General features: G+C 45.0%; 2 protein-coding genes across 5 annotated transcripts in view; both read left to right on the forward strand.

Annotated features, from left to right (window-relative positions):
• Positions 1 to 27,117, forward strand: part of mtrf1 (mitochondrial translational release factor 1) — a 140,645-nt gene that overhangs the window by 23,692 nt on the left and 89,836 nt on the right. The gene's annotated exons all lie outside the window — the stretch shown is intronic.
• Positions 1 to 27,117, forward strand: part of LOC307076733 (glycerol kinase) — a 37,375-nt gene that overhangs the window by 2,291 nt on the left and 7,967 nt on the right. The window contains exons 1-16 of one of the 4 annotated variants that reach the window (XM_079737829.1): positions 3,542 to 3,602; positions 3,687 to 3,760; positions 5,809 to 5,915; positions 6,665 to 6,742; positions 7,671 to 7,750; positions 8,625 to 8,762; positions 9,846 to 9,955; positions 10,963 to 11,029; positions 11,694 to 11,711; positions 13,572 to 13,607; positions 14,198 to 14,265; positions 14,779 to 14,821; positions 15,125 to 15,205; positions 17,011 to 17,089; positions 17,654 to 17,750; positions 18,837 to 18,921. In XM_079737829.1, coding sequence (XP_079593955.1) covers positions 3,594 to 3,602; positions 3,687 to 3,760; positions 5,809 to 5,915; positions 6,665 to 6,742; positions 7,671 to 7,750; positions 8,625 to 8,762; positions 9,846 to 9,955; positions 10,963 to 11,029; positions 11,694 to 11,711; positions 13,572 to 13,607; positions 14,198 to 14,265; positions 14,779 to 14,821; positions 15,125 to 15,205; positions 17,011 to 17,089; positions 17,654 to 17,750; positions 18,837 to 18,921 — 1,170 coding nt within the window. In that variant the 5' untranslated portion in view covers positions 3,542 to 3,593. Of the gene's footprint in view, positions 1 to 3,541; positions 3,603 to 3,686; positions 3,761 to 5,808; positions 5,916 to 6,664; positions 6,743 to 7,670; positions 7,751 to 8,624; positions 8,768 to 9,845; positions 9,956 to 10,962; positions 11,030 to 11,693; positions 11,712 to 13,571; positions 13,608 to 14,197; positions 14,266 to 14,778; positions 14,822 to 15,124; positions 15,206 to 17,010; positions 17,090 to 17,653; positions 17,751 to 18,836; positions 18,922 to 27,117 lie in introns of those variants that run through there. The other 3 variants (XM_079737827.1, XM_079737830.1, XM_079737828.1) reach the window with 3 other exon arrangements.

Below are 27,117 nucleotides of genomic sequence, written 5' to 3' on the forward strand. Positions count from 1 at the left end.
TTGAATATTACCTCCCACTTCCCCACTCCCCTCCAATCAGAGCATAGCTAAGATTTTGTGGACCAGCGGACGAGCAGCTCCGGTGGGGGGAACTCAGCCTCAGCCCGGCAGCTCAGCTCCGGGAGTACAATCCCTTTCTCCTCCATGTCTCCTCCTCTGGACTGCCGCCGAAGCTTCGGCGGCAGTCCAGAGGAGGAGACATGGAGGAGAAAGGGATTGTACTCCCGGAGTTGAGTTTCCCCTGCCGGACTGCCGACTAAAAGCCAATTCACACCCTGGGGCAGGGGTCAGCAACTGGCGGCCCGTGGGCCATAAATGGCCCGCCAGACATAATATCTGGCCCACCAGATTATTCTGAAGTTGTATGATTTATTTATTTATTTATTTATTTATTTATTTGGGAATATCGAATATCTATATCTGTTAGCTTAAATGTAAAGGGCCGGATACAGTGAACTTTTTTTTCTTTCACAACCGTTTTTGAACTTAATTGTATCAAATCCTGCTAGTACTCCCGGAAGGTTGGAGACACACTCGTCACGGTCACGCGTAAGCTGCGAGGGGCTGAGCGGGAGTTCTTGGAAACTATGCAATATTAAATGAAAGGGAACCCCCCTTTTATAGGCCTATATACAACAACCATGGCGACCTGACATTATGTATTTTTGTGTGATACTGCACGTAGAGAAAGGCAGGAGCTGTTAACAAAAGTCCACAAAAGATTTAAGATGCCAAGCTCTGAGACTTTGCTGTTTAACGCAAGTAGAGTCTCTGATGAGGCTACTTCGCCTACAGCTCTTCTAACGGTGTGAAGGCTAGGAACGGAGGTTTGTGTGTGTGCGCATGTCAGTCAGCACCTGCCTTGGTGTTTGTATATGTGGGTTTGCGTGTGTGTGCGGGCAGTTAATCAGCACCCGCCGTAGTGTGTGTGTGTGTGTGTGTTGTGTTGTGTTGCGTTGTGTGAAGTGTTTTAAGAGAGGTTGGCTGCTTTTTTTTAGGTGCGCACTACTGCCCTCTCTCCAGCATAAGGCCTTTCTACACTGCCAAGCCGTTTGGTCGAGGCTAAGTTGGCACGCCCAATGATTTCACCGTCTTATCTCAAGTTTCCTGTGTAGAACCGAGGGGGTAAAATCCCCCGTTTGTCACGGCGCGGGCTTTCTTGGTTCACTGGAGAAAGCGGGGCTGCGCACGGAGTCAAGACCTCTTTAGAATAATTTGCATATTCCCAAATGTTTTTATTTTTTTATGAATGAAGACACCCGCATGCAAGAATGAGTTCACGTCTGAGTGTAGGCTACAAACGCGATTAACTATTTACAAGTGCAAAAACGCCAACATATTCTTTATTTGGCTGACCACTTTTGGGTTAGGGACAGGTTAGGGTTTTTTATCCAGACAAAAGCCTCGTAAGGACAGTTCCTCTGCGTCTCTCTCGTAGATCGCACCCTCTTTCAACGTCTTTGTTAAATACGACTGCATCACCTCTCACATGATCAGCAGCCCGCAGATTTCACTTTTTCGCCAGTTAGAACTGCTTATGATGATATCGCTGCGTTGTCTCTGTGGAGACAGTGCAGCAACACCTTTACCCAACGTGATCAGGCATGACATTTACGTGATTAGGGCATACACTTGTTTATATGTAGGCCTACGTCTTTTAAGAGTCATCTAGTGCTTGGTAGGCATATGACTAAGCCAGCTGACGGGTCTGCGTCGCAGTTCCAGATGCACTTTCAGTAATCAATTCCTTGAACTAGCCTTTGATAATCTTCTGGTCCGCCACCTACTGGCTTGAAAGAAATTGGACCGAGGCCAAAGTTAGTTGCCGACCCCTGCCCTAGGGTAAATACCGATAGGAACCCTTTCGTCCGGTCCCGGAGGCCATTTCATCCGTCAGTGGGGTGTCGAGTTGTCTGGACAACTCGACACCCGGCTTAGGAGGAGCCGGGGATCGAACTAGCAACCTTCCAGTTACAAGTCACACACAGCAAATCGGTTTGAGCTCAATCAAGTTGCATATGGAAATGTTTTTACAGATTATAGCTTGCTACTGATTCGAAAATCCTACTGCGTGATGAGATTTAACAACTCAATCGCTGCCATGAATCGTAGCCTCTCCGAAATGTATATCTACACATAAAGACACCTTTTCCTCTGTTGATCGCTCACGTCACTTAAGACTAAAGGCCGATTCATACCTCCGGATCCGGACGAAATTCATCCGTCCGTACCAAACGTCTCCGGGACTACCGGACGCAGGGTGGTGGTGTTAGAAGTAGGGATGCACGATCAATCGAAAACAAACTGACATAACAATGTTATATAACACGATTTGTAAATCGCAAGGGCTGTGATATTTCTTTTTTTTGGGATTTGTTACTCACTGGAGACCAGTAATATTTATTTTTATTTTACATTTCAATAGGTAAATAAAGATACAAAGGCCTGGCCTAAAGGAAAGAGCAGTTTATAAATTGACTGCTTCCAATGTTGTGTTGGTCATACTATAGAATGATTTCCTTGTTGAGTGAATAATACAGAACATAAGGAACTTTAAAAAGAAAAATCGCATGCTAAATTGCATTTAGAATATTCCCCCAAATCGTTCAGCCATAGTTAGAAGACTTTTTAGTTAAAGGTTTGTTGTAGAAGTTTGTAGATAATGCTCCATGCAGGAGATCTCTCTCAAAGTGCGTATGGTTCAAGCTGCTGACCACTGATTGGTCAACAAGCAACAGGTGCGCAGCCTCACCCAGCCCCAGAGTCCAATCCGACTCATACCTAGCCTGGGTATACCCATGCTGCCTTGCGCCCGATTTCATTTTGCGCTGCTAGGCAGCCTGGATTCCATGGATCCGAATTTCGCCTGAGATAGGGAACCAATCACAGAACGGGGAGGGACGGCAAGACGATGACGACGTCTATTCGACACACCCCTCGTCTTCTTCCTCATCGAATTTCTGTCGCTCTACATACGTCATCCGGTATAATTTATAAGATTGGCTATGAGCTACGTACAGACTCATATGATAGACATTCGTAGCGCCCAATAAACGGCTCCGGGCAATCGTAAACCACGTCTCAAATACGAGAAAATGAATGTGTGGTTCGCAGACCTCATCTCAATGTAGATTGAGATGAGGTCTGGCGTTAGCCAGGGTAACTCAGACCAGGTGGGCTGTTTAAACCAGCTGGCATCCACACGCACACTCCAGTTATATACAATAGCGTTCAAAAGTTTGGGGTCACTTAGAAATGTCCATAATCTTTTAAGAAAAACATTTTCTTTCAATGAACATAACATTAATTGAATCAGATCAATTGATTTGTTTGAAATGAATTTAAATCAAATCAATACAGTTTAGACATTGTTAATGTGGTAAATGACTATTCTAGCTGGAACCAGCAGATTTTTTATGGAATATCTACATAGGTGTACAGTAGCCCATTTCTAGCCTCCTCCCTCCTGTGTTCTAATGGTACATTGTTTGATCATGTTAAAAGGCTAATTCATGAATAGAAAACCCTTGTGCGATAATGTTTGCATAGCTGAAAACTGTCGAATAAAAGTGAGTTTTCATGGAAAACAAGAAATGGTCTGGGTGAGCTCAAACTTTTGAACGGTATATTTCATAAATCTTGTTATAACCGTATGCTTACATTGTATGCATTTTATTTTCCTGTAGGTGTTTAACTCGAAAACGGCGGAGCTATTGAGTCACCATCAGGTGGAAATCAAGCAGAGCTTTCCCAAGGAAGGGTGAGTGATGAAGACCTCTCAAAACACTTGATTAAAGCGGATATTGATTGATTGTAATTTATTTCAAATATGCAAGAAATACATGTCATCAATTGGTGGAAACAAACACAAGGATATTTTTTCCTTTTTTCTAAACTCATTTGAAAAGGAGTGGGTCCCACCCCCTTTCATTAAATCAAACAACTATTAGAAACTACTACCTAGGGCTGCTCGATTATGGAAAAAATCATAATCAAGATTATTTTGGTCAATATTGAAATCACGATAATTCAAACGATTATTTTTTAATTTGCTAACATGATGTATTTATTCAGCATGTCTCTCTGAAAAAAAACACTTTGTAACTGAGAACTTTGAAATTTCACCTTTAAAAAAAAATACCAGAAATGGTCAAAAAGAAAATGTTCATATTTAAAATAATGTACAGATATGTATCCAGCTGTTCTGCACTTTTCTATAAAACATTTAATAAATAAAAATTAATCGAAAATTCGATTATATTAGTTTTGTGATTGTTTGCGAGGAAATCGGGAACAAATTTGATTAATCGCCCAGCCCTACTACTACCTGTTTCCTTTAGTTAAAGGTCCCATGGCATGCTACTTTAAGGATGCTTTAATATAGGTATTAGTGGAGTCCTAACACAGTATTTGAAGAAGTTCCCGAAATTCTGCCGGGGTGCAGAATTACAGCCACTACGAGCCAGTCACACATTGAGCTTTCCCCAAACGCGCCGTTTCGGTGTCTGTAGCTTTAATGTAAATGAGGAGGAGAGAGGGAAGTCAAGGAGGAGGGTGGGGGTGTGGCCATGAGCAGCTTGCGGCCACAGTACCATGTGCTCTGTTTACAGTGGATGTATCGCAATGGTGAGGCGCACACAGCCCTTGGCTGTGTTCTGTAAATATTCGGGAGTCCTTGAGCTCTATATCTAAATAATATTATATAGATCTATATCCATCTATATCATATCATATATATTATCACGGCCAAAAGCTGTGTGCGCCTCCAGAAGATATTATGGATCTCAAACAAGGTAGGCAAGTAAACTGATCTATCTCCAGTGCACATCTAGGTGGACACCCCAACGTGCGATGTAACTAAAATGCAGCTAAAGGCAGATTTTCAAACGGCTTGTATTGGCTAATCACACACCTGGGGGTGTAACATCACAGCCCTTTTTAAACCTAAAGTGTCATGTCGACGGGGCCTTCATCAATAAAGTTCTACCGTGTGCTGGAATACTATTGTCTGCTGTTTTTGAGGTTAAGTCTGACCTCAGCCTAAGGGCTGGGTTACTTTCCAGTCATTTGGAATGGAACACCAGTTTTGGCTGAACTCATGATTTGATACTTCAGGATTTAAGTTGTTCAAATATATAATATACGTAATAAATACACATTATATTGTCAGTAAGGCACCAACAGTCAACGTGTTTTTAATATTGAATTTCGTTCTTTACATACAGAGTGGTTGAGAATATATTATTAGACTATTATTGTAATACAACATACATTACAGAATATAAACAGTTAGCCTAAAAATGTATAGTATTGGGCAATAATCAAGCTCTCCTAGTGGTTCTGTAATACCCCTTTTCCACTAACGCGGTTCCAGTGCTGGTTCAGAGCCAGTGCTGGTTCAGAGCCAGTGCCAAACTCAAACCAGTTCTTTGCTTTTCCACATAAATAATCCTGGCTCCGGGCCAGACAAACAGGTTCCAACTCAGCACCATCCCTACCCTAGTCCAGAAACAAGAACCAGTGACTGCTATTACTGGGTTAGCGTCATTTTAACACATTCATTTTAATATTCATTTTAAGGTCCTGTTGCGTTGCTAGGACAACAGGGTTGTATGCTCTGATGCACTGACGTGGCTCCACTCTAGCCCTAAAGTCTGTGTGTAAAATCAGGCTGGTTCTTGGGGAGTTGGCGTGTAGAACCAACACTGAACCGACACTGAGCACCTGCACCGGGTTTTCATTGTTGGGTAATTCTTACTTCCTGGTTTATTGAGTGTGTTTTTGTGCTTCTTGTTTGTGTGTCATCAGATGGGTGGAGGAGGACCCCAAGGAGATCCTGCAGTCGGTGTACGAGTGCATGGACCGCACGTGCGAGAAGCTCACCCAGCTCAACATCGACATCTCAAACATCAAAGGTGACGAAAGAAAAAGAAAAAAGTTTAAACCAGTGGACCTGGAACAATAACGTGTAAAAATAATAAAAGCAATTTGTCTTTTTCAGTTGTAGAACCCCCCAAATCCCCTGTTGAAACCGTTAAACCCGCTGTTATTGAGTTTAAAATATAAAATGTTTTTTTCTTATTGTTTTTTAGATTAAACCATTTTTAATTTTTCAGTTTAAACAACCCAGTTTAAACCGTTAAACCTGCTGTGATAATGTGCAAAAAATAATAAGTATTAGGTCTTTTTTTTTAAATTGCATAGGTTTTTAGTTGACGTTCCCACTAAGGTTCCCACTATTACCTGCTCACCTACACCATTGTTGTGAATCAATACTGTGTGTCATCCAACAAAGAAGACCGCAATTGAATGATTCTTATCTGGAAAATTGAGGATTTTTTGAATTGATAATAGCTTGCCAATTGATTGCAAAATCCAAGTGCATGATGAGATTTAACAACACCATCGCTGCCATGAATCATAGCCCTTCCGAAATGTGTATTTACACATAAAGACACCTGTTTTTTTTCTATTGATCGTTCACGTCACTTAAGACTTTGTCGTTCGGTACGGTTATCCAAAGCCATGGATTAAGAGTTCAGTCGAGATGTGGCGTGGAAATTGTGGACGTTGTAGAAATGAAAGCCCCTGGAATTATAACCACTTCGAACTCTTGACGTACATTTTTCTAGCGTAAACAGTATCTGTTTTATTAATTTGCCAGCTATAGGAGTGACGAATCAGCGAGAGACCACCATCGTCTGGGACAAGGAGACCGGGGAGCCCCTATACAACGCCATCGGTAAAGTTCACCCACCGCCTGCTGTTAAAGCGTTAGCCTGTGTGGTAGCCTAACATGGCTGTCTTCAGGCTAAATGCTCAGTTATGTGTCAACGCCATCGGTAAAGTTCACCCACCGCCTGCTGTTAAAGTGTTAGCCTGTGTGATAGCCTAACTAGCTGTCTTCAGGCTAAATGCTCAATTATGTTTCCACGTCAACGCAACGACGCTTCAACGCAGTCGCGAACCTGTTTTGGTTCTGCATCGGGTTTAGGTGAGCAAACCAATCACAGCCCAAATTCTTTGACTGTTCTTGTTTCAGTTGTTATTTTGACAATGTCGCGGCCCCCCCCCCACTACTTCCACACCCCCGGTCTGACGGCAAACCCAACCTCCTTAACTTAACACATTTCCTGCGGGAAACTCTGTACACATATTAATATATATATACATATCAATTGACAAAATTATCCAGAACCCAGCATGGTTGTCCAACAAACACGACCGTTGTAAAGTGCTACACCCGCGCTACAGAACACAAACTTGCACCTGTGGACTAAAGACACTTTCCTAGCTTCGTTAGATCAGCCAGATGACTTTGCCATCGATAACTTATAAACTATCCCCCTCTCTCTCGTTGTTGTTTTTATTTTATTAAGATAAGTTAAAGATCAAATTTAACACTGAGATAAAGAAAAAAAAACATTTGATGGTAGATAATTCTAAGAATGCCAAATTGTGCTAATTTCTTTATTAGCTTGAGAGAGTTGATATGATTACCAGGCTGGGTGAGGCTGCACTCCTGTTGCTCGTTGATTAAGCAATGGTCAAGATCACATAAGCATCGCTCAAATCATTCACACTGAGATAATACTCAATCTAGTGTGTGTTGTGATATATGTTGTGATGCATGCTATAAAGTGCACTCTCCTTTGCCTCACGCACTGCAGTCTGGTTGGACCTGAGGACCCAGTCAACGGTGGAGCGGCTGATCAGCAAGACACCGGGACGCAACAAGAACCACCTGAAGGTCAGTCAGTCAGTCAGTCAGACACCGGGACGTAACAAGAACCACCTGAAGGTCAGTCAGTCAGTCAGTCAGTCAGTCAGTCAGTCAGACACCGGGACGTAACAAGACCCACCTGAAGGTCAGTCAGTCACTCAGTCAGTCAGTCAGTCAGTAGGACGTAACAAGAACCACCTGAAGGTCAGTCAGTCACTCAGTCAGTCAGTCAGTCAGTAGGACGTAACAAGAACCACCTGAAGGTCAGTCAGTCAGTCAGTCAGTCAGACACCGGGACGTAACAAGAACCACCTGAAGGTCAGTCAGTCAGTCAGTCAGACACCGGGACGTAACAAGAACCACCTGAAGGCCAGTCAGTCAGTCAGTCAGTCAGTCAGTCAGACACCGGGACGTAACAAGAACCACCTGAAGGTCAGTCAGTCAGTCAGTCAGTCAGACACCGGGACGTAACAAGAACCACCTGAAGGTCAGTCAGTCAGTGAGTCAGCCATCAGTGAGTCAGCCATCAGTGAGTCAGCAATCAGTCAGTCAGTGAGTGAGTCAGTTAGTCAGCCAGCCAGCCATCGGTCGGTCAGCCATCTATTCGTCAGGTAGTTCCTCCCAAATGACTTATTTGTGCGTATTGTGTTTATGTCCGTGTATGTTTACCTTCTCTTCGTCCGGTGTCATGCTAATGTACTAATATGCCAATGTTCAAACATGGTAATATGCTTATATGCTAATATGATAACATGCTAATATGCCAATATGCTAACATGTCAATATGCTAATATGCTAATTTGTTAACATGCTAATATGCTAACATGTCAATATGCTAATATGCTAACATGTCAATATGCTAATATGCTAACATGTCAATATGCTAACATGCTAACGTCAGCACAAGACGGGCCTGCCGATCAGCACCTACTTCAGCGCGGTGAAGCTGAAGTGGCTGATGGACAACGTGGAGGAGGTTCACCGCGCGGTCGTCTCCAAGCGCGCCATGTTCGGGACCGTGGACTCCTGGATCATCTGGGTGAGGTGCAAGATGGCCGACCCTCTCGCTCCTTTTTCGTCGCGGAAAATAAATTCTCGTTGACAAATCTTCCAATTTTGAGAAGTTTTTTTTGGGGGCCTGTTTTGGGGTCTGAACTCATGCTATAAAGTTGACATATTATACCACCAGTGTGATTAGCCGTTACAAGCCGTTTTTTGAAATCTGCCTCTTCTGACATCACAGGTGGGCGTGTCCACCTAGACGTATGATGGATAGATGAGCAACGTTTGCTACATGCGGCCTTCAAAACAGCTCGGAGGTTCGGAAGCCCTTGCGTGTCTTTACGTAAATCTTCCCTTCTTCCGAAATAAGAGTGTTCAGGAAACGCCCTTAGAAGTTTGTAGGCTATGACATAAAACCTGAAAACAGATTGTTCTGGAGATTAGACTTTAACAACAAGTATGGATGCCCGCATGGACCTCTTTGCGCTTCTTTGCTGAATCAGATGAATCAGTTATTAGAACTGCTTGCGATGGTTGAACATGAGCGAGAATTTATCAGGTGATGTTTATAATTGTAATCTATAATGTATCGTAATGCAAATGTTAGAATGGGTGTTAAGTTTGCCTCTTAGTGCTTGCTGCAAGTTCAGTTTAGTCTTTCAATGAAATGGGCAGCCATTGTTGTGACGTGATCTCGGAGGACTAGGGTAGCTTTACTTCCGCACGAAAGTCAGAGCGAAAACTTCTGACGTCACGCCCAATTGTGATGTCAGAAGAGGCTGATTTTCAAAACGGCTTGTAACGACTAATCACACCCACACCTGGTGGTGTGGGTGCCCTTTAAGGTTGTGTTTTGTACCCCGACGTCGTCTAGTGTCTTACCGGGGGAAAGCACCAATTGCCCTCCCATTGCTCCTTCTCTCCCTCCTCTTCATTCCGTTCTGTTGATCCTTGTGCGTCAGCTCTCTTGCTACAACCTGCGGTCCTAGAGCGTAATAAAACAAAAATTTGAAGTTAAAGTTTTCAATTTCAAATGTTCAATTTAAGATGGCCGACTTCCCGCTCATTTTTGTCATTGTGGAAAAATAATCTTTAAGGTTGTGGTTGTTTGGTTGTCTAGTGTCTGACCGGGGGGAGGTCCGGGGGGGTGCACTGCACGGACGTGACCAATGCCAGCCGCACCATGCTGTTCAACATCCACACACTGGACTGGGACCCGGAGCTCTGCAAGTACGTGGGGGGGGGGGCAGGGTTGTGTAATAGTGATAGGAAAAAATATGCAAATATCGGCCGACACTATCGGCTGGTATTTGCCTTTCATCTTTTTATTTTATTTTTATTATCTTTTCCTGGCATGATTTACAGACAGTTAGGAAAATGTTCCTTTTTTAAATTGAGACTTGTAACATTTGTTATCATCATTGTGTAATTTTTATGATGTAAATTGAGAGCAAAAGCAGTATCGCTCCAAATATCGGCTCTAGAAAATCTGTATCGGCGTATCGGTCGTCGGCTAAGGCTGATGAAAATAATCGGTATCGGCCTTAAAAAATCCATATCGTCGATCCCTAGTTAGGAACCCATTGGGAAGGTCCTGGGTTCAATCCCTGTTGTCGTCCATCCTTGACAATGAGATCAATTCGATTAGATACAGCTTTATTAATCTCCAGTAGGAGAAATTGGTTTGTTGTAACAGCCCAGCAGCAGTGGGAGAAACTCAGGATAAAAATACAAAGTACTTAATCAGGACTCTTAACACTCATAAAACATCAAACATTAAACAGACCCACATATACCTCACTTTCTACAAAGTGCAATATGCTTACGGCCTTTTATATTTTATATTTATTATTCACCTCGCCTGTCTTTGTCTTGTTCCAAATGTTTTTCTGTTATTTCTGTCTTGTTTTTTTTACATTTTTAACTTAAATTCCTTGTTTGTTTTTTTGTATTTGTAATGCACCTTCAGTTGGCACTCCCAATTTCGTTGTATAGGCGACTGTACAATGACAATAAAGACTTATCTCTCTCTCTATCTCTTATGCAAAGAAAAATAGACGCTAAAGTAAATGCTAAACGAAATGGTAAAGACAAGACAAACAGAACAAACAACATAAAATATTTCATTTTCATTAAGCTTATTTTTGAGAATGAATTATGATAAACTTGACAAGATAGGATTCTAGTGTCGTTTGACCTCTGGTGCGTTTGCTCACCTGTTACGGTTCCCCCACCAGGTATTTTGACATTCCCATGGAGATCCTGCCCAAAGTTCGGAGTTCCTCTGAGATCTACGGCCTCATGGTAAGCGCACATCGCCCTCCCACCATTCCTTCTCCCCTTCCTCTTCATTACTCTGTTTATCGCCGTCTTATTCGTCAGCTCTCTCGCTAAACATGCGGATTGTGTGCGTAATTTTTCCATTAAAAATTTAAAATCTATTTTTTTTTATTGAAAATTCTATTTTTTTTTTTTCTATTTCTATTTAAATAAAATATCTATGTTTTATTTAATTGGTTAATTGTATTGGGTTAGGGTTGGGTGAACTTAGTTGAGGTATGATTTACATAGAGGCTATAGGTTAGAGATGGTTACATTTAAGTATAGTGTGAAAGATGGATAAGTTAAGTTATTCGTTCTAGATATGTTTAAGTTTACATGTGTGTGTTTGTTGGTTTGTGTGTGTTGAAAGAGTTACAATGTTGTGTGTTTACATTTTTTGTTTGTGTGTTTATAGTTGTGTGTGTGTGTTTGCTTGTGTTGAAAGTGTTAGATTATTGTGAGCTTACATTCTGTGTTTGTGTGTGTTTATAGATGTGTGTTGAAAGAGTTACATTGTGTGTGTGTGTGTGTGTTTGTGTGTTGAAAGGGTTACATTTTTGTGAGTTTACATTGTGTGTTCCTCTTTAAGTACAAATCCTCTTTAAGTGCATGCTGTCTCTCTGTATTCCTTCTCTGATTGGTGTAGAAAATAGGTTCTAAGCTGGTGAGTATCAATACTTAAGGTCTTAAGGTCTCCCTGCTTGCTCAGATCAGAAACAAGTACATTTCCGCCACACACACTATGACATTATTGTTATGTTATTATAAATCGTTACTAAAACCTTGTATATTTTAAGAAGATGAATGGGTAACATTTGTCATAATTCTTTTATATTATTTTATCTATTTATGATTTTTATAAACTATTTTACATGAATTCAACATTGGCAAACTTTTAGTATTCATTAAGACGTTGAATATGGAGTATTGTTTAGTTTATAAGTTATTGAGTTGACTGTCAATATTCGCCATTAATGAAACATTAATGTCTCTCAACTCGTCACAATACTAGCACGCATGCACACAAGCTCGCACAGGCAAAGCAAAACGGGAAAACACAAACACACATACACACACACCCCCACACACAGACCACACACACACACACACACACACACACACACACACACACACACACACAGACCGCACAAACACACTGACCACAAAGACCACACACACACACAGACCCCACACATAGAGACACACAAGCACTCGCGCACACACACACCTCTATTGGTTGGAAATGTACCGGACATTTTGGCTGCATGCTAACGGCTTCCCAGACAGTGAAGCTTCTTACCTTTCCCGCCAAAAAAAACAACGACAAACCCTTCGTTAAATCTCCTCACTCCTGTTTTTACATGATTTAAAATACAGGAGTGACGATTTTTAACGCTCTCCTTTTTCCTCTGCCTTGTGGTGTTAGAATGTATATGAAGTATATATAACGGTGTATATTTAAGCAATATCACATGAGAGGGAGTGCTGTTGTAGTTAATATCAGCACGGCTGTGATTCGGTCGTAGGTACGATGCCTTAGGCCGATTGCCGAAGATAATCAGGCCGTGCTGATATTCAGTACAGCAGCACGACCTCAAGTGTGATATTGCTTTTATACAACAGTTCTACAAGCACCAATTTATTAGTTAACTTTATGACACGGCTCTTTTCAATGCTGTGGAAGGCTCCGTTCACTTGCATGGGCCTTCCCGACTTCCGGCGGTGAATTACTTTAGATAATGGACCGTTGCTAAGCATATAATGACAGATTATGATTTGTTTGTTTATTTAATGACTTATATTGCTCCGCCAACACAAATGGATCTGCAACTGGAATGGGACTGAAATGTTGCTAAGCAACACATAAGAGCACACTACATAAAGACCGTTAATAACATTAACGGTTATTAGAAAACCTGTAAAGCGGAGTGATACATACATAGTTAAAAGTCCCAGTTCTGTTATACGGCACTCATGGAAGGCCTCTTGTCCAATCAAATTACTTGATCCGAAACTAACTGTTGTATAAATCAATGTATTTGTATGGGATTTTAAAATAGCATGTAGCATAGTGTCGCTACAAAGTGTGTTGCTGACTAGGGCTAAGGGATGGAGCCACCGCAAGAATATAAATGTGTCATAAATATTTGGCCTGTTAAGTCCTTTGAGACTGCAATGGTGATTTAGGGCTATACAAATAAAATGGAATTTAATATATATATATATCCTTAACATTAAACCTAAAGTAGATGACGCCATTTTGTGGACTTGTAAATAAAAAAAATAATGCAATGTTGTTGTTTTTGATCGTTTCGGAATATTGTGGGATAATTTATAACTTTTATATTTGGCTGAATAGGATACCTTTTTATATATATAGATCTCTGTACATATGTCTGTTTGTCCTTCTATGTTCTCAAGCTATATCGGACCCTTTCCAAACAAATAAAACCGTTGGTTTTATTTGCACTAATGAAACTAATTCTAAAATCCAAAACGTAAAATTCAATATCTTATTTTTCAGAAATCGGGAGCCCTTAACGGCATTCCCATTTCAGGGGTAAGTTCATCTCTATTCATGTCCTTTTATATTTTACTGTTTACATCCCGCGACCCTTCTGGCGTCAACCGCAAGGGCCTGATGTGTACCTCCCAAAAATTGTAACCTTACGACGAGACGACGCAGCAGCAAGGGCTGTGATTGGTCCGCTCACTAAAACCCGAGGCAGAACCAAAACAGGTCCACGACTGCGCCGAAGCGTCTGCGTGGTCCTTTTGTTGCATCAACGTGGAACCATAGTCAGTCCTTTAGTCGCTACCCACTTTTATACAATTCAAACCAAGGAAATGTATTTCTCCAAAAATGGCCTCGTACACACACACTGAAAATTCTCATCATGACCTTTTTTAAACATAAATAAACCAATATTGTCATCCCTGTTTTCAAAGCGCATTACTCAAGTAATAAAAAAATTGAAGAAGTTTAGGTAAAGTATTTTATATTACATGTTTTTGGACCACACACTCTTGGGTTGTGACCCACTTTTGGGTCGCAACCCACTAGTTGAGAAACGTGTGTGTGTGTGTGTGTGTGTGTTTTGAGAAACACTGATCTACTGCAATGCATTCACTGATCGATTTTAATTTTAGTGTCTCGGAGATCAATCGGCAGCGCTGGTCGGACAGATGTGCTTCCAAGACGGACAGGCCAAAAACACGTAAGAGTTGTCGGTGTGCTAGCGGTTCAGGCTGTGCAATAAATCTAATTTTAATCGTGATTTCGATTTTTGGGTCAAATGATCTCCAAACTAATATGATCGAGTAGAAACTTTTTTTTTTTACTGGATACAAATTTGTATCCAGACATTTCAAAGTTGTCAGTTACAAAGTGTTTTCTTGGAGAGAAATGCTGAATAAACGCAGCATGTTTTCAAACTCAAAAATAATCGTTAAAATAATCATGATTTCAATATGGACAAAAATAATCGTGATTATAATTTTTTTCCATAATCGAGCAGCATTGGGTGATAATGCAGGTAGTATTTGTGATCAAAGTTCGAAGTGAATGCACTTATTACTATTTATAGAGCTTTCTGTGATCCTTTCAAAGATTTGTCTGACATCCTTATTGTGATCATTTAATAATTCTTGGTATAATTTGCATTTTAGTTTGCATTTAAATTATTGTATCCTTTTAGAAATATGAAAGCTAATTTCCCGTCTCTCTTCAGTTATGGGACGGGCTGCTTCCTGCTTCGCAACACTGGCGCTAAGGTAACGTTTACACAATCAATACCTTATTTAATTATATGCAATGTCCCTGAAATAAACAAATACAATTAAAATAAATAAAGTAAACATTTGCATATTTAGATGAAAGTGTTGAATAATTAAAGGTTTAATAAGTACAAAAAGCCATAGTTTTTGCTCAACCAAGTAATTAAGTTGAAAGTCTGTCATTTTCATCAAACGGTGCCTCAAAAGATGCTAGCTAATGCAGCTAGCTCTTATTGTGCCGACCTTGAGGCTCCGCCTCCATTTGCCTGTGATGAACTCTACTCTGATATGACCTTTCAGCCGGTGATGTCGGACCACGGCCTTCTGACTACGGTGGCCTACAAGCTCGGCAGGGACAAACCAGCCTGCTACGCACTTGAGGTGTGTGTGTGTGTGTGTGTGTGTGTGATGTTATGTCTGCTTAAGTAGTTAAAGTATGTTAACTATTAACTTGGCCAAGGGGATAACACAATTGGGGGAATGAGGAATTACCACATCACTGCATTTCAGCAGCTATGTGTGTGTGGCGTTAAGGTATTTCTATCTTGGCTCCACCCTCTACCCCTGCTGCTGTAGTGTCTTATGAGTCCCGGCCATGTAGCAAGTACTTTTGTGTCTATAATGCAGCTTTTTCCGTAAATGCGTGTGTGCGTGTGTGTGTGTGTGTGTGTGTGTCACGTTTAAAGGGAAACTTCACTCATTTGCATTAAGCTTTGTATCGTTAGAAACAGTCATATTTTTGAATGGTCTTCCATCATTCCATTGTTTTCCCCTGAGACGGGAGAAGTCCGTATCTACCTCTAACACTTCCTGCTTTAAATTGCGCAAAACGAAGATTTTTGCGTAATTTAAAGCAGGAAGTGTAAGGGGGGGGCTCTAAAAATCTACAAGCACTCCTCATTTTCAAACCCGCCTAGGGGATGGGATCCACTGACGCTACAGACCTATCACAGATCAGTGGGTGGGGCTTAGGGGTGTATGAATAAACGGTATGAGAGTACACCAGTGTGAATTTGCACTACGGTATGGATTTTGACGTTACCGTGTGACCCGTGCGACCGGTAGAACACACAAGTGCTAAAGAAGCATTGATGTAGTACCAGAGACGCAGTCGTTTATTCATAAGGTCATCCGGTGCACACAGCTTTTGGCCGTGTTCTATAATGTATTCTTTTACATTACATTCTGCACCCGACCAGTCCCGCTATAAATTTATACCGACGCCTGACCCGCACCCGAAGGAAAATTAGACACATTAGATGGAACGCCGGGGAATTACACTATCTGGTGTTTGGCGTGGTGCTTTAGATTGCTGTGCACATCATCCACTGTGGACGGTTGTAGTTTACTCCTCTGCTCCTGAATAACATCTCCAGCACCGGGGAAGTCTCGCTCGCAAACGCCAAACCTGCGCTGTTCAGGCGTCCGACCCGACCAGCACCCGTCTCCGACACGGTACATTATTTTTCCCCCGTTTCATCCAAATTGTGCCGGTCGTCCGTCGGGTAGCCTACCCGAACCCGTGCAGGACTCTGGCCGAGATAACCCCCACTACGAGTCTTTACTTGTTGTGGAAGTAGGCCTACCAGAGACGTCCGAGAACCCGACGCAGTCTTGAATTTATAATATCATCCGGAGGCGGACACAGTTTATGGCCGTGATATTATACACTATATTATATTATATAGATACCTATATATTATGTTATATTATTTAGATATAGAGCTTCTGGGAGTCCGCAAACGGCAACAATCACTTCTCCTCCATGCTGCTGTTCACGCTGGACTGCAGGGAGTGAACGCTGATTGGCTGTTATCTTACGTCCCTCACTGAGTGAACGCTGATTGGCATTGTAGGACTATTTCGACTAAATATATGACCCACTTTCAATACAGATTCATGTCTCCAGCGGTGAAATTCTCCTTTAAGTTGCTCAAATTGATAAAACAATTTGTGGAATGAGTATTTACGCGTCACTGCATTTCGGCAACTCTGTGTGTGTGTGTCTGTATGTTTGAGACATTGTTACGGTGTTTCTATCTTAGCTCCAGCCCCTTACTACACTCGTGTGCCGTGTCACATGACTCCCGGGCATGTAGCAAGTACTTTCGTGTCTATAATGCGGCTTTTCCGTAATCATATGCAAGTGTATCTTTTGTGCGTTTAACGCCAACGTCTTCCCCCAGGGCTCTGTGGCCATCGCTGGGGCTGTGGTGCGCTGGCTCCAGGACAACCTGGGGATCATCCAGACCTCCGAAGAGCTGGGTAAGAGGAATTCCATCTGTAGCCTCTGGTTAAGGCCCAAACCCTTAACCCTACCCCTACCCCTTAACCCCACCCCTACGAACTGGGACGACAACCCTTCAATACCCAGTTACAGTACGTCATTAGTAGACAGGGTTTCGATCTTTACTTTTTTATTTATTTTTTGATACAAAATCTGTCTCTGGAATATCATAGGGGTCGGTTGTAGGGGTAAGGTTAAGGGTTTGGGCTAAGGGGTGTTAAGCTCAGTTTCAATTCTAAGACATGGTTGACGTTATGTACCGAGGAAAATGGAGGACATTTAATAAAAATCAACTGTGTGTGTTGTGTTTTTTAGCGAATTCTTTTGACGTCAATTCAATTAATTTATCCATTGCGATTAATATATTTGTATGCTGGAAAATCTGTTTGGCATTTAAAGGTGTTGTATGTCATATGTAGTTATATGTTATATGAAAAACTCAACCAATCCGAATAAGAAAAAGTATCGTGGCTTGAATTCCACTTTTGGAATTCTATTATTGTCTATTAATGATATTGTGGTTTCTACCCCGCTAAATGCAGAAAAGATGGCCGCCTCCGTGGGGACCTCGTACGGTTGTTATTTTGTCCCGGCGTTTTCCGGACTCTACGCCCCCTACTGGGAGCCCAGTGCAAGAGGGTAAGGGGCCGTGGTGAAATGTCTTGTTTTGTATAAATAACAGCCGTCGGTCTTGCCGATTATCACAGTGGACACAAGGTGTCAAAGTGGCTTTAGTACTACATTTTTTTACTTTATTTTCTTTTACTTTTTATTGTTTTTTTATTGTATGACAATGTTTCTTTGTGAAGCACTTTGAGTCTGGCTTGTGTATGAAAAGTGCTTTATAAATAAAGATGCCATGCCTAAAGCGTACACATTATGTTTCAATGTCCAAATAAAAAACTTACGAAGGATAACTATTTTATATCAGTTATTGAAATACTTGAACCGAGCCCTATCTTTTTTGTGAATTTTGCTCATTCAAAAGCTAAGCCGTTAAATCATTGCCATAGGGCTTTAGATATTTTGTTAAAGGTCAAAGGTGACTGTGATTAGACGTTGCAAGCCATTTTGAAAAACTGCTTCTCGTGACATCCAAAGTGGGCGTGTCCACCTAGATGTACGACGGATCGATGATCAACGTTTGCTGTAGTCCACTGGGTAGGCGGGTAGACTGATCTATCCAGCGTACATGTAGGTGGACACGCCCACTTGTGATGTCGGTAGAGGCAGATTTTCAAAAGGGCTTGTAACGGCTAATCACGCTCACACCTGGTTGTATAATGTGGGACGTTATAAGCAGAAGAAGAAAGCGTTCTGTATTTGTCAGGTAAAAAATCTTAGGCCCCCGTTTTGACTCCACAGTAGCAATCCTCGCTAGCCTGGCTGTTGCCAGACCAAGCTCAATCGTAGAGTGCACTTTGGTCTGGGGAGGCTGCCGTCATTTTCTTCAGCACAAGAGGCGTGATCGACGGGCCTAGTTTGAATGACTGTACGCAATTGGCTGCCTGCCGTCGATTCCCTGTCGTCATTGTGTTAAACCAGCCAATAGCGCCCCAGGGGGAGAAGCCAGCTTGGTGATTGGCTCCTGAAAAAGAGTATCGGAAGCAGAAAGATTTGTATTGCTCTTCTCCAGACCCTTCTGCAAGGCGAATTCAAATGGCAGGCAGAACGGGCTTCGGGTCTGAATCCTCCCATGACTCTTCTCTGTCCCTCTCTGGTCAGGATCATTTGCGGGCTGACGCAGTTCACCAACCGCAAACACGTGGCGTTCGCAGCCTTGGAGGCGGTGTGCTTTCAGACGCGAGAGGTAAGATGTGTTTGCATGTGGAAAAAATCTCAAATAATTAGCAACATCTCCTGTGAACAGTGGTGAGGAAATGCTATACCATAGTATGTAGTTCAAGATCAAGTTACTTTATTTTGTACCCAAATGTAGATTTTGTTTGCAGTATAGAGTCCTCATGCACACAAAAAGGAAAAAGAAAAGGAGGCACATATCAAAAATGATGTTGTTTTACTATTGGTTTAGTTCACTTCATCGTTAATCGGGACCTGTAAGAACTTTAGTCATTTTTGATGTATTTTTCCTATTTGTGTGTAAGAGGACCCTATACTGCAAACAAAATCTACCTTTAGGTACACAATAAAGTAATTTGAACTTGAACTACAGACCATGGTTTAGCATTTCCTCACCACAGATGTTGCTAATCGTTATTCAATTTTCTGGGTTCTGGGTTACCATGGCGGCGCGTCTAGATGCAGCGACCACTCACTCTCCCGATAATGCAGTGTTTTGTTTTTTTTAAAGGGAAACTTTGCAACTTTTTTGGCTTAATTTACCTTGATATAACAGGTTAAGAGTCATTGTGGTGGTTCTATTAAACTTTTTGGTCCGATTGGTCGCTGTTTCGACTCCCCCCAGCGCATCTTGGCGGAGAAAGGGAATATGCAAGTTTCTGCCGGAAACCCGCCGCCCACTCTCGCGAGAGTCTTCGGTCTTGCGAAGTAACGAATTGCTTTACGGCACTACAGACCCACAAACACGGAACCGGCTCGATATAAACACAAGTACAGAAGGGTTTTCTTTCAATATTCGCTCGGTATCTCACTATGGGACACGCCCCTCGCGCTTGTCCCCCAGAAGCAATTTTACATTACGCCAGTCGTGACTGGCCAACAGATGTGACGTCTGCCTGCAGGGGAGGGACTCCCTCCTACTACATAAGTCCCGTCGTCACGTCATCTCTTCAGTCTTTAACCTCTTCTCGCTCCTAGAAGCACCTCTCGGACAGAAGTTGTGGACGGCTTAGCATACTGTTCCCAGAGCGAGCTAACCCCTCGGTCACCGAACGCTAGCCTACATCGCTGCAACTGACCTCTGTGAGGCAAAACAAAGCTAGACTGTCACCAAACAGTAGCTGCTACTATCCGTACTAGCTGCTAGTACCCACACTAGCTGCAATCCACGTGCCCAAGCTGACCTGTCACCAAACAGCGGCTGGGCATAAGCGGAAAGCGGAGACCATGCAGTTCGAGGTTGAACCTACCCTAACCGAGGGCTCGGGGAAGCCTCCGACAAAGTCCTGCGTGTGCGGGAACAAGATGTCGGGAGCGGATAGCCACACCGCCTGCATTCGCTGCCTTGGGCTGGAACATGCCAAGGCTGCCCTTGAATTCCCGGCCACCTGCGAGCATTGCGCGCGGTTTACTAATAAAACCCGCAAACGCCGGCTGAATAAGCAGGCGAAGCTCTTCGCAGAAGATCCGGTAATGGGGGTAACCGACCCACCACTACCGGAGCTAGCGGGAGGTTCCCTGGGGCTCGCCGCCCCCATGGGCGCCAGCTGGGGATCGGAGGTGGACCTCACCGAAGCTTCCCACCCGCTGGAGTTGACTCAACCCGACGCTATCGAGGCTAGCCTGCTGGCAGGGCCTGACGAGGCCGAGGGCGGTTACTCCGAGTCGGGGGAGGAATCTATTAGCCTCGGCTCTGACGAGGATGATGATTCTTTTTCCCCCCGCACCGCGTCGCCTATGGTGGTCGGCGGCGCGTGCTGCAGCTCCCTGAACCCGGCCGTCAGCATGGACCTCCACGAGGCCTGCAAGAGGGCGGCTGCGAGGCTGAACATCGAGTGGCCTGAGGCCCCGGTGGAGACCGCCACATCTCGCTACGAGGGCAAGCGACTCCCAAAGGCGAAGACCTCGACCAGCCTGCTACTTCCGGCCTTTCCCGAGTGCCTGGATGAAGCGACTCGGTCTTGGAGCAAGCCTCTCTCAGCCAAGATCCCTGTCCAGGGTGGCTCAGGGTTGGATTGGGCCGGTATGGAGGAAAAGGGGTTCTCCCACCTGCCTCCGGTTGAACCACTGCTGGCGTCGCACCTCCACCCCACGCAGAAGTCCGCCATGACTTCGGCGAGCCCTACACTGCCGTCCAGAGCCGACTCCTTCCAGTCGTCAATGACCGAGAAGGGCTACAAGGCGATGGCCACGACGGTGAGGGCCCTCAACGCATCGTCGTTGCTGCTGGCCTACCAGGCTGAGCTGGAGGTCGACATGTCATCGTCACCAACCCCAGCCCTCTGGGATGAATTGTGCGTGGTGACGGACCTGTGCCTACGCCTTCACAGGAGCGCTGTCCAAGCGTCCGGAAGGGCCATGGCGCTGATGGTCGCGCAGGAGAGAGCAAGGTGGCTGAACCTGTCCAGTCTCTCTCAGCGGGAAAAAACCCAACTCCTCGACGTGCCTGTGGACCCGAAGGGCCTGTTTGGCCCAGCGTATGACGTCATGCTAAAACGCTGGGAGGAGAAAAAGAGGGAGGGTGAGGCGCTGCGTCTGTGTCTTCCCAGAAGAGCGCCTTTCCCCGCCAACGCACCCGGCCAGGTGTTCACCCAGCCCCGCGCTCCTCCGCCGGCTTACCGCATCCAGAAGCGTCAGCCCCACTCAACCCATGGTGCCGGCCGGGGCCAGAACAAGCCGCCGGAGCACGGTGGCGCGTGGGCGAGGAAACCACCCGCGCCCGGGGCGGCGCCAGGTGGCCGTGCGGCCCCTTCGGCTACTCAGGGAGCCGTGAAGAAACGGCGCGCTACCTGAGGCGCTGTGGCCAGGGGGGTATGGCGGGCCCGGCCAGACGCCGTCGCCTGCCCCCCTAGATGTTCTGTTCCAAACCCGGTTCCAGAAAGGGTTACAGAGGGCGTGTTCCAAGCCCTGCAAAAGGCGTGCAGAAGGCCGTTCAGCCTTCACAGTTCACGGCGCGAAGGAGAGAAGGGTCGGACCTGCAGAGAGCTCGGTGGAGCGGCAGCAGTGTCTCGCAGACGCATGCGTATGTATAAGCACACGCCAGTGCCCAACATCACACATGTGTCCCCCTTCCCCAAATCATTGTTCATTAAAAATGAAAAAAATGATAAACATAAAAAAGGAACAGAATGTAATAAAACGGTGCCTGGTGGGCACAAGCGCCGGTGCGCAGCCCACCATGCCCGTTCTGCCCGGCACGACAGCGGGACCAGCGACGCTGGGGCCGCTGTCTGGTCGGGCTCAACAGTGGCGTGCATGTGGTGCGTCAGATTGGGTTATAAAAACTGTAACCACCGGCTACAGGCTCCACTTTGCGTCCACTCCTCCCTGTTTCAACGGGATACTGCAGTCGCAGGCCCGTGGAGAGAAAGCTCGTGTTTTACAGGAGGAAATCACCTCTCTAAAAAACAAACGGGCTATTCAGATCGTGCCACCGGAGAAAAACCAAAGCGGTTTTTACTCGAGGTACTTTCTAGTCCCAAAGAAGGGAGGGGACCTCCGGCCGATATTAGATTTACGCGCTCTCAACAGATACATGAGACAGTACAGTTTCAGGATGCTGACACACGCCGCTCTCATACGCTTCGTGCGCCCGGGAGGCTGGTTCACGAGCATAGATCTGAGGGACGCTTATTTCCATATCCCCATTTATCCTCCTCACAGGAAATATCTCAGGTTCGCCTTCCAGGGCGTAACATACGAGTATTTGGTTCTCCCGTTCGGCCTTTCGTTAAGTCCACGGGTGTTTGTGAAGTGCACGGAGGCTGCTATCGCGCCCCTCCGGTTGAAGGGAATGCGTTTAGCAACGTACATAGACGACTGGCTTCTAGCCACACAGTCATCCCAGGAGGCTCAGGCGCAAACCAGCGTGCTCATATCGCACCTAATGTCCCTGGGTTTCACAATAAACGTGAAAAAGAGTGTTTTGGTCCCCACTCAAAGCATAACGTTCATAGGCCTGTGCCTCAATTCAGTGACGTTCAAAGCACGTCTATCCGCGGAGAGAGTGGAAGCCTTTCAGGCTTGTCTGGCACTTTTTCGCAGGGGGACGATGTTGAAGTTCAGAACGTGCCTCAGACTTTTGGGTCTGATGGCGTCGGCGCTGGTAGTAGTCCCACTTGGCCGCCTCCATATGAGGCCGGTCCAGCGATGGGTTGCATCACTCGGACTGAACCCAACGTGCCATGGCCATCGCCGAGTTTTGATCTCCATGGCGTGCGTCTTGGCGCTGCGCCCTTGGGGACGCGCGTCCTTTCTGACTACAGGCGTTACCATGGGAACTATCCTGGCAAGGAAGGTCCTTTCGACGGATGCCTCCCGGGCGGGCTGGGGAGCTGTCTACGAGGGCAGAACAGTGAATGGCACGTGGAGCTCACATATGCAGTTTGTTCACATAAACTGCCTGGAGCTTCAGGCGGTGTCACTGGCGCTGAAACATTTTCTTCCCTTTCTGAGAGGGCAACATGTTCTAGTCAGGACGGACAACACCACGGTGGTGGCGTATATAAACCGTCAGGGGGGGCTACGCTCCCCTCAAATGCACACGTTGGCACACAGACTGACCATGTGGGGCCACGCCCACCTGTCGTCGCTGAGAGCAACGCACGTACCGGGCGCGCGGAACTGGGGAGCAGATTTGATGTCCAGGGGCGACCCTCGCTACAAGGACTGGAAACTCCACAACGTGGTCGTGAACCAGATATGGGAGAGATACGGTCGAGCAGGGGTCGATCTCTTTGCATCAGAGGAGAACACTCAGTGCCCTCTGTTCTATTCCCTGACCGGTCGGATCGCCCCGATGGGGCTGGATGCTTTGGCATACGAGTGGCCACGCGTCCTCCTGTACGCTTTTCCCCCATTAGAACTGATCATTCCTACTCTCGCCAGAGTGTGAGAGAAGGGTCATGCGCTGATCCTTATAGCCCCCCGTTGGCCGGGAAAATATTGGTTGGCGGAAATAGTCCAGTTGCTGTGCAGCCAGCCTTGGCCTCTGCCTTTACGCAGGGATCTCCTGACGCAAGCGCATGGGGAAATCTTCCATCCTCATCCGGAACGCATGGCTCTGTGGGCCTGGCCCGTGAAAGGATGAACCTAACGACGGATGGACTCCCTTGGAATGTCATTACGACTATCCAGGGCGCCAGGGCTTCCTCTACGCGTTACGCATATGACGGAAAATGGCGTGCGTTCGAGGAGCGGTGCGCGAAAGCTGGGGAAATAGCTTTCCAGAGTCCCGTGCCTGTTATTCTGACATTTCTACAGGACTTGCTGGATAAAGGCAGGGCTTTCTCCACGGTCAAAGTGTACTTAGCCGCAATATCGGCTTGTCACATAGGTTTTGGGGACAGAACGGCAGGTCAGCACCCGATCGTTTGCCGGTTTATGAAAGGTGCACGCCGTCTTCGGCCGGTGTCGCGGAGCTTGGCTGCTCCGTGGGATTTATCTACGGTGCTTGATACACTGTCACGCCCACCGTTTGAGCCCTTACAACAGGTAGAGCTTAAGACGCTCTCATTTAAAACGGCTTTGTTGCTCGCGTTGGCCTCGGCTAAGCGCATGAGTGAAATCCATGCGCTGTCGGTTAGTCCGACATGTATGCAGTTTTTGAGGGGGAACTCAAAGGTTCTATTAAAGCCGAATCCTGCGTTTGTTCCCAAGGTATTTGACTCGGCGGTGTCATACCGCCCTATTGAGCTGTTGGCTTTCCATTCTCCTCCTTTCTCCTCCCAGGAGCAGGAGCGGCTGAATGCGCTCTGCCCGGTGCGGGCTTTACGCGTCTATGTTGATAGGACGGCTGGATTCAGGAAATCGGAGCAGCTGTTTGTATCATGTGCTACGTCACACCTGGGGAAGCCTCTCTCGAAGCAGCGTTTATCACACTGGATCGTAGAGGCTATAGCCATGGCTTATAATAGCGTGGGTTTGGAACCCCCTATCGGCCTGCGCGCACATTCGACTCGCGGCATGTCCGCATCCTGGGCACTGTTTCAGGGGGTCTCAGTGGAAGAGATATGTGCGGCTGCCAGCTGGGCGACGCCTCACACTTTCGCTAGATTCTACAGGTTGGATGTTACTGCGCCTAATCTGTCTCACACAGTCTTGAGCGTTGGATCAGTGAACATGCCTGTTTGATGGGTTTGCACTGGTACTTCTTTGGCAATACGGGAGTTACTATATCCCATAGTGAGATACCGAGCGAATATTGAAAGAAAACTTAAGGTTAAGAAATTAACCAAGGTTTTCTGATATATGAGTGAGGTATCTCACCAGACCACCCTCCTTGCCCGGAGCGAGGAAGAGGTGTTTTTGCCTATAGACTGAAGAGATGACGTGACGACGGGACTTATGTAGTAGGAGGGAATCCCTCCCCTGCAGGCAGACGTCACATCTGTTGGCCAGTCACGACTGGCGTAATGTGAAATTGCTTCTGGGGGACAAGCGCGAGGGGCGTGTCCCATAGTGAGATACTGAGCGAATATATCAGAAAACCTTGGTTAATTTCTTAACCTTAAGATTGTTACATTCATCATGGATCAGCCGACTAAAAAGAGACAGAGAAACCCAACGTCGGAGGAACAGAAGAAGAGAAAAGGGAGACTGACTGACAAGAGAGGCCAGACGAGAGTAAACGTTGGGCGAGCTTTTCAGGAATAGCGTGAACTGAAAGAAAAAGAAGACTGCAAATCGGACGCCGACTTGGCTGTGTTGCTTTTGAAATTGTAAGTACCCTGTGGTGAACTTTGTCTTTGTGGCTTTCTTGATGATGATAATCTCTGTAAAAATGTGTTTGCTCGACCGTTTTGTGAGCCTTGTATGTTTCTAGCTTGCTTGCTTGCTGGGGTGTTAGCTTACTCGCTACCAAACACTTTTTTTTCCATGGTTGTTTGGCTGTTCGTCTGTCTCGTCCCGCAGATACAGGCTAAATCCCAGAATCCAGGTTCTTATTTATTTCGATCATAGACTGCTATTCAAATGCCCCAGATTTTCCCAAGAGTGTAGCCTATATTATGTGATATATCCGGCTGGCCAAATAATGCAGTACCCTGCACAAGAGCTGCTAGTTAGAAAATATTTGTTGGTAACAGAATTGTTACATTTTATGAGACGTGAACCTCCATTATAGCTTAAGCCATGTTATACCTTTGGTGTAGTTCCCGTGTAAACATATTCCCGTGTAAACATATTTGTAAAAAGATTGCTTTGTATTTTTCTTAGTTACAAGCGTTGGCAAACAGCATTGTTATGGGTTATCGTTACGAGGCTTGATGACCCAAGACGGCTCGGCCTGCCTGCCCCGGTACAGCCACTCACATCCAAACTTGTGCGGGTACAAGTGTCACGAGGAAATCCAGAGAACCATCAAGAAGATGTTACACAATAGCCGTAAGGCAAAAAACAAACCATGAAGAACTGTCACTTGCATTTTTTTCAATATCCAAAATAAATATTTTTCTAACCAAAAAGTATGTATTATTGAACAAATTAATAAAAGGTGGTGCAAACACCTGTTATTTTAAAAAAAGGGAAACATTTTAAAACCATATACAATAATATTTATTTCCAATGTTTATTTGCAAACATTTACACGTAAACATAAATGTGTCCGTAATCTCACCCAGCATCTGGCTATGACAACTCTCCTGCGGGGACTGGCAACAGCATACCCTTTCGATGTCTGAATCCAACCCCCTGCAATTCCGTACACAAGTGACGTACTTGAGCAGATACGTAAATGTAATATTGTTGCACAAATTGTTCATGCTATCGTTATGTATTATTTTGGCCAACACTCTTACACTGATCGTTCTGTTCAACCAAAGATTAAACAATTCTAATCTAGGATATAAAATCTCCCCGTCAACTATGAAAAGGATGGGTTTATGTTTGTCTGAAATCGCGCACTTCTATACTTTCACTTACTTTTTTGAGTGCACTTTGCGCAAAAACGGAGAGTGTGCCAAAGTGCAGTGCACTAGAAGTACCTCGGTGGCGCACTCGAAACAATGTAAAACTTGAGTGTGGACTGATGGACACTTTCCACCCTCAACGGCCGCCATCCTGTCTACGTAGCAGAGGGGGCGGGAATTTCAAATCGGAAAATGGAGGACATTGTAACATTTGAGACCGACATGCTCAACATATTTGGTTTGTTTTTCAGTACAACTAGAATGTTTTAGGCTGTATCCGACCAGTGTTTTAATGTTGT

Source organism: Pollachius pollachius, assembly GCF_949987615.1.
Source record: "Pollachius pollachius genome assembly, chromosome: 6".
NCBI lineage: Eukaryota > Metazoa > Chordata > Actinopteri > Gadiformes > Gadidae > Pollachius > Pollachius pollachius.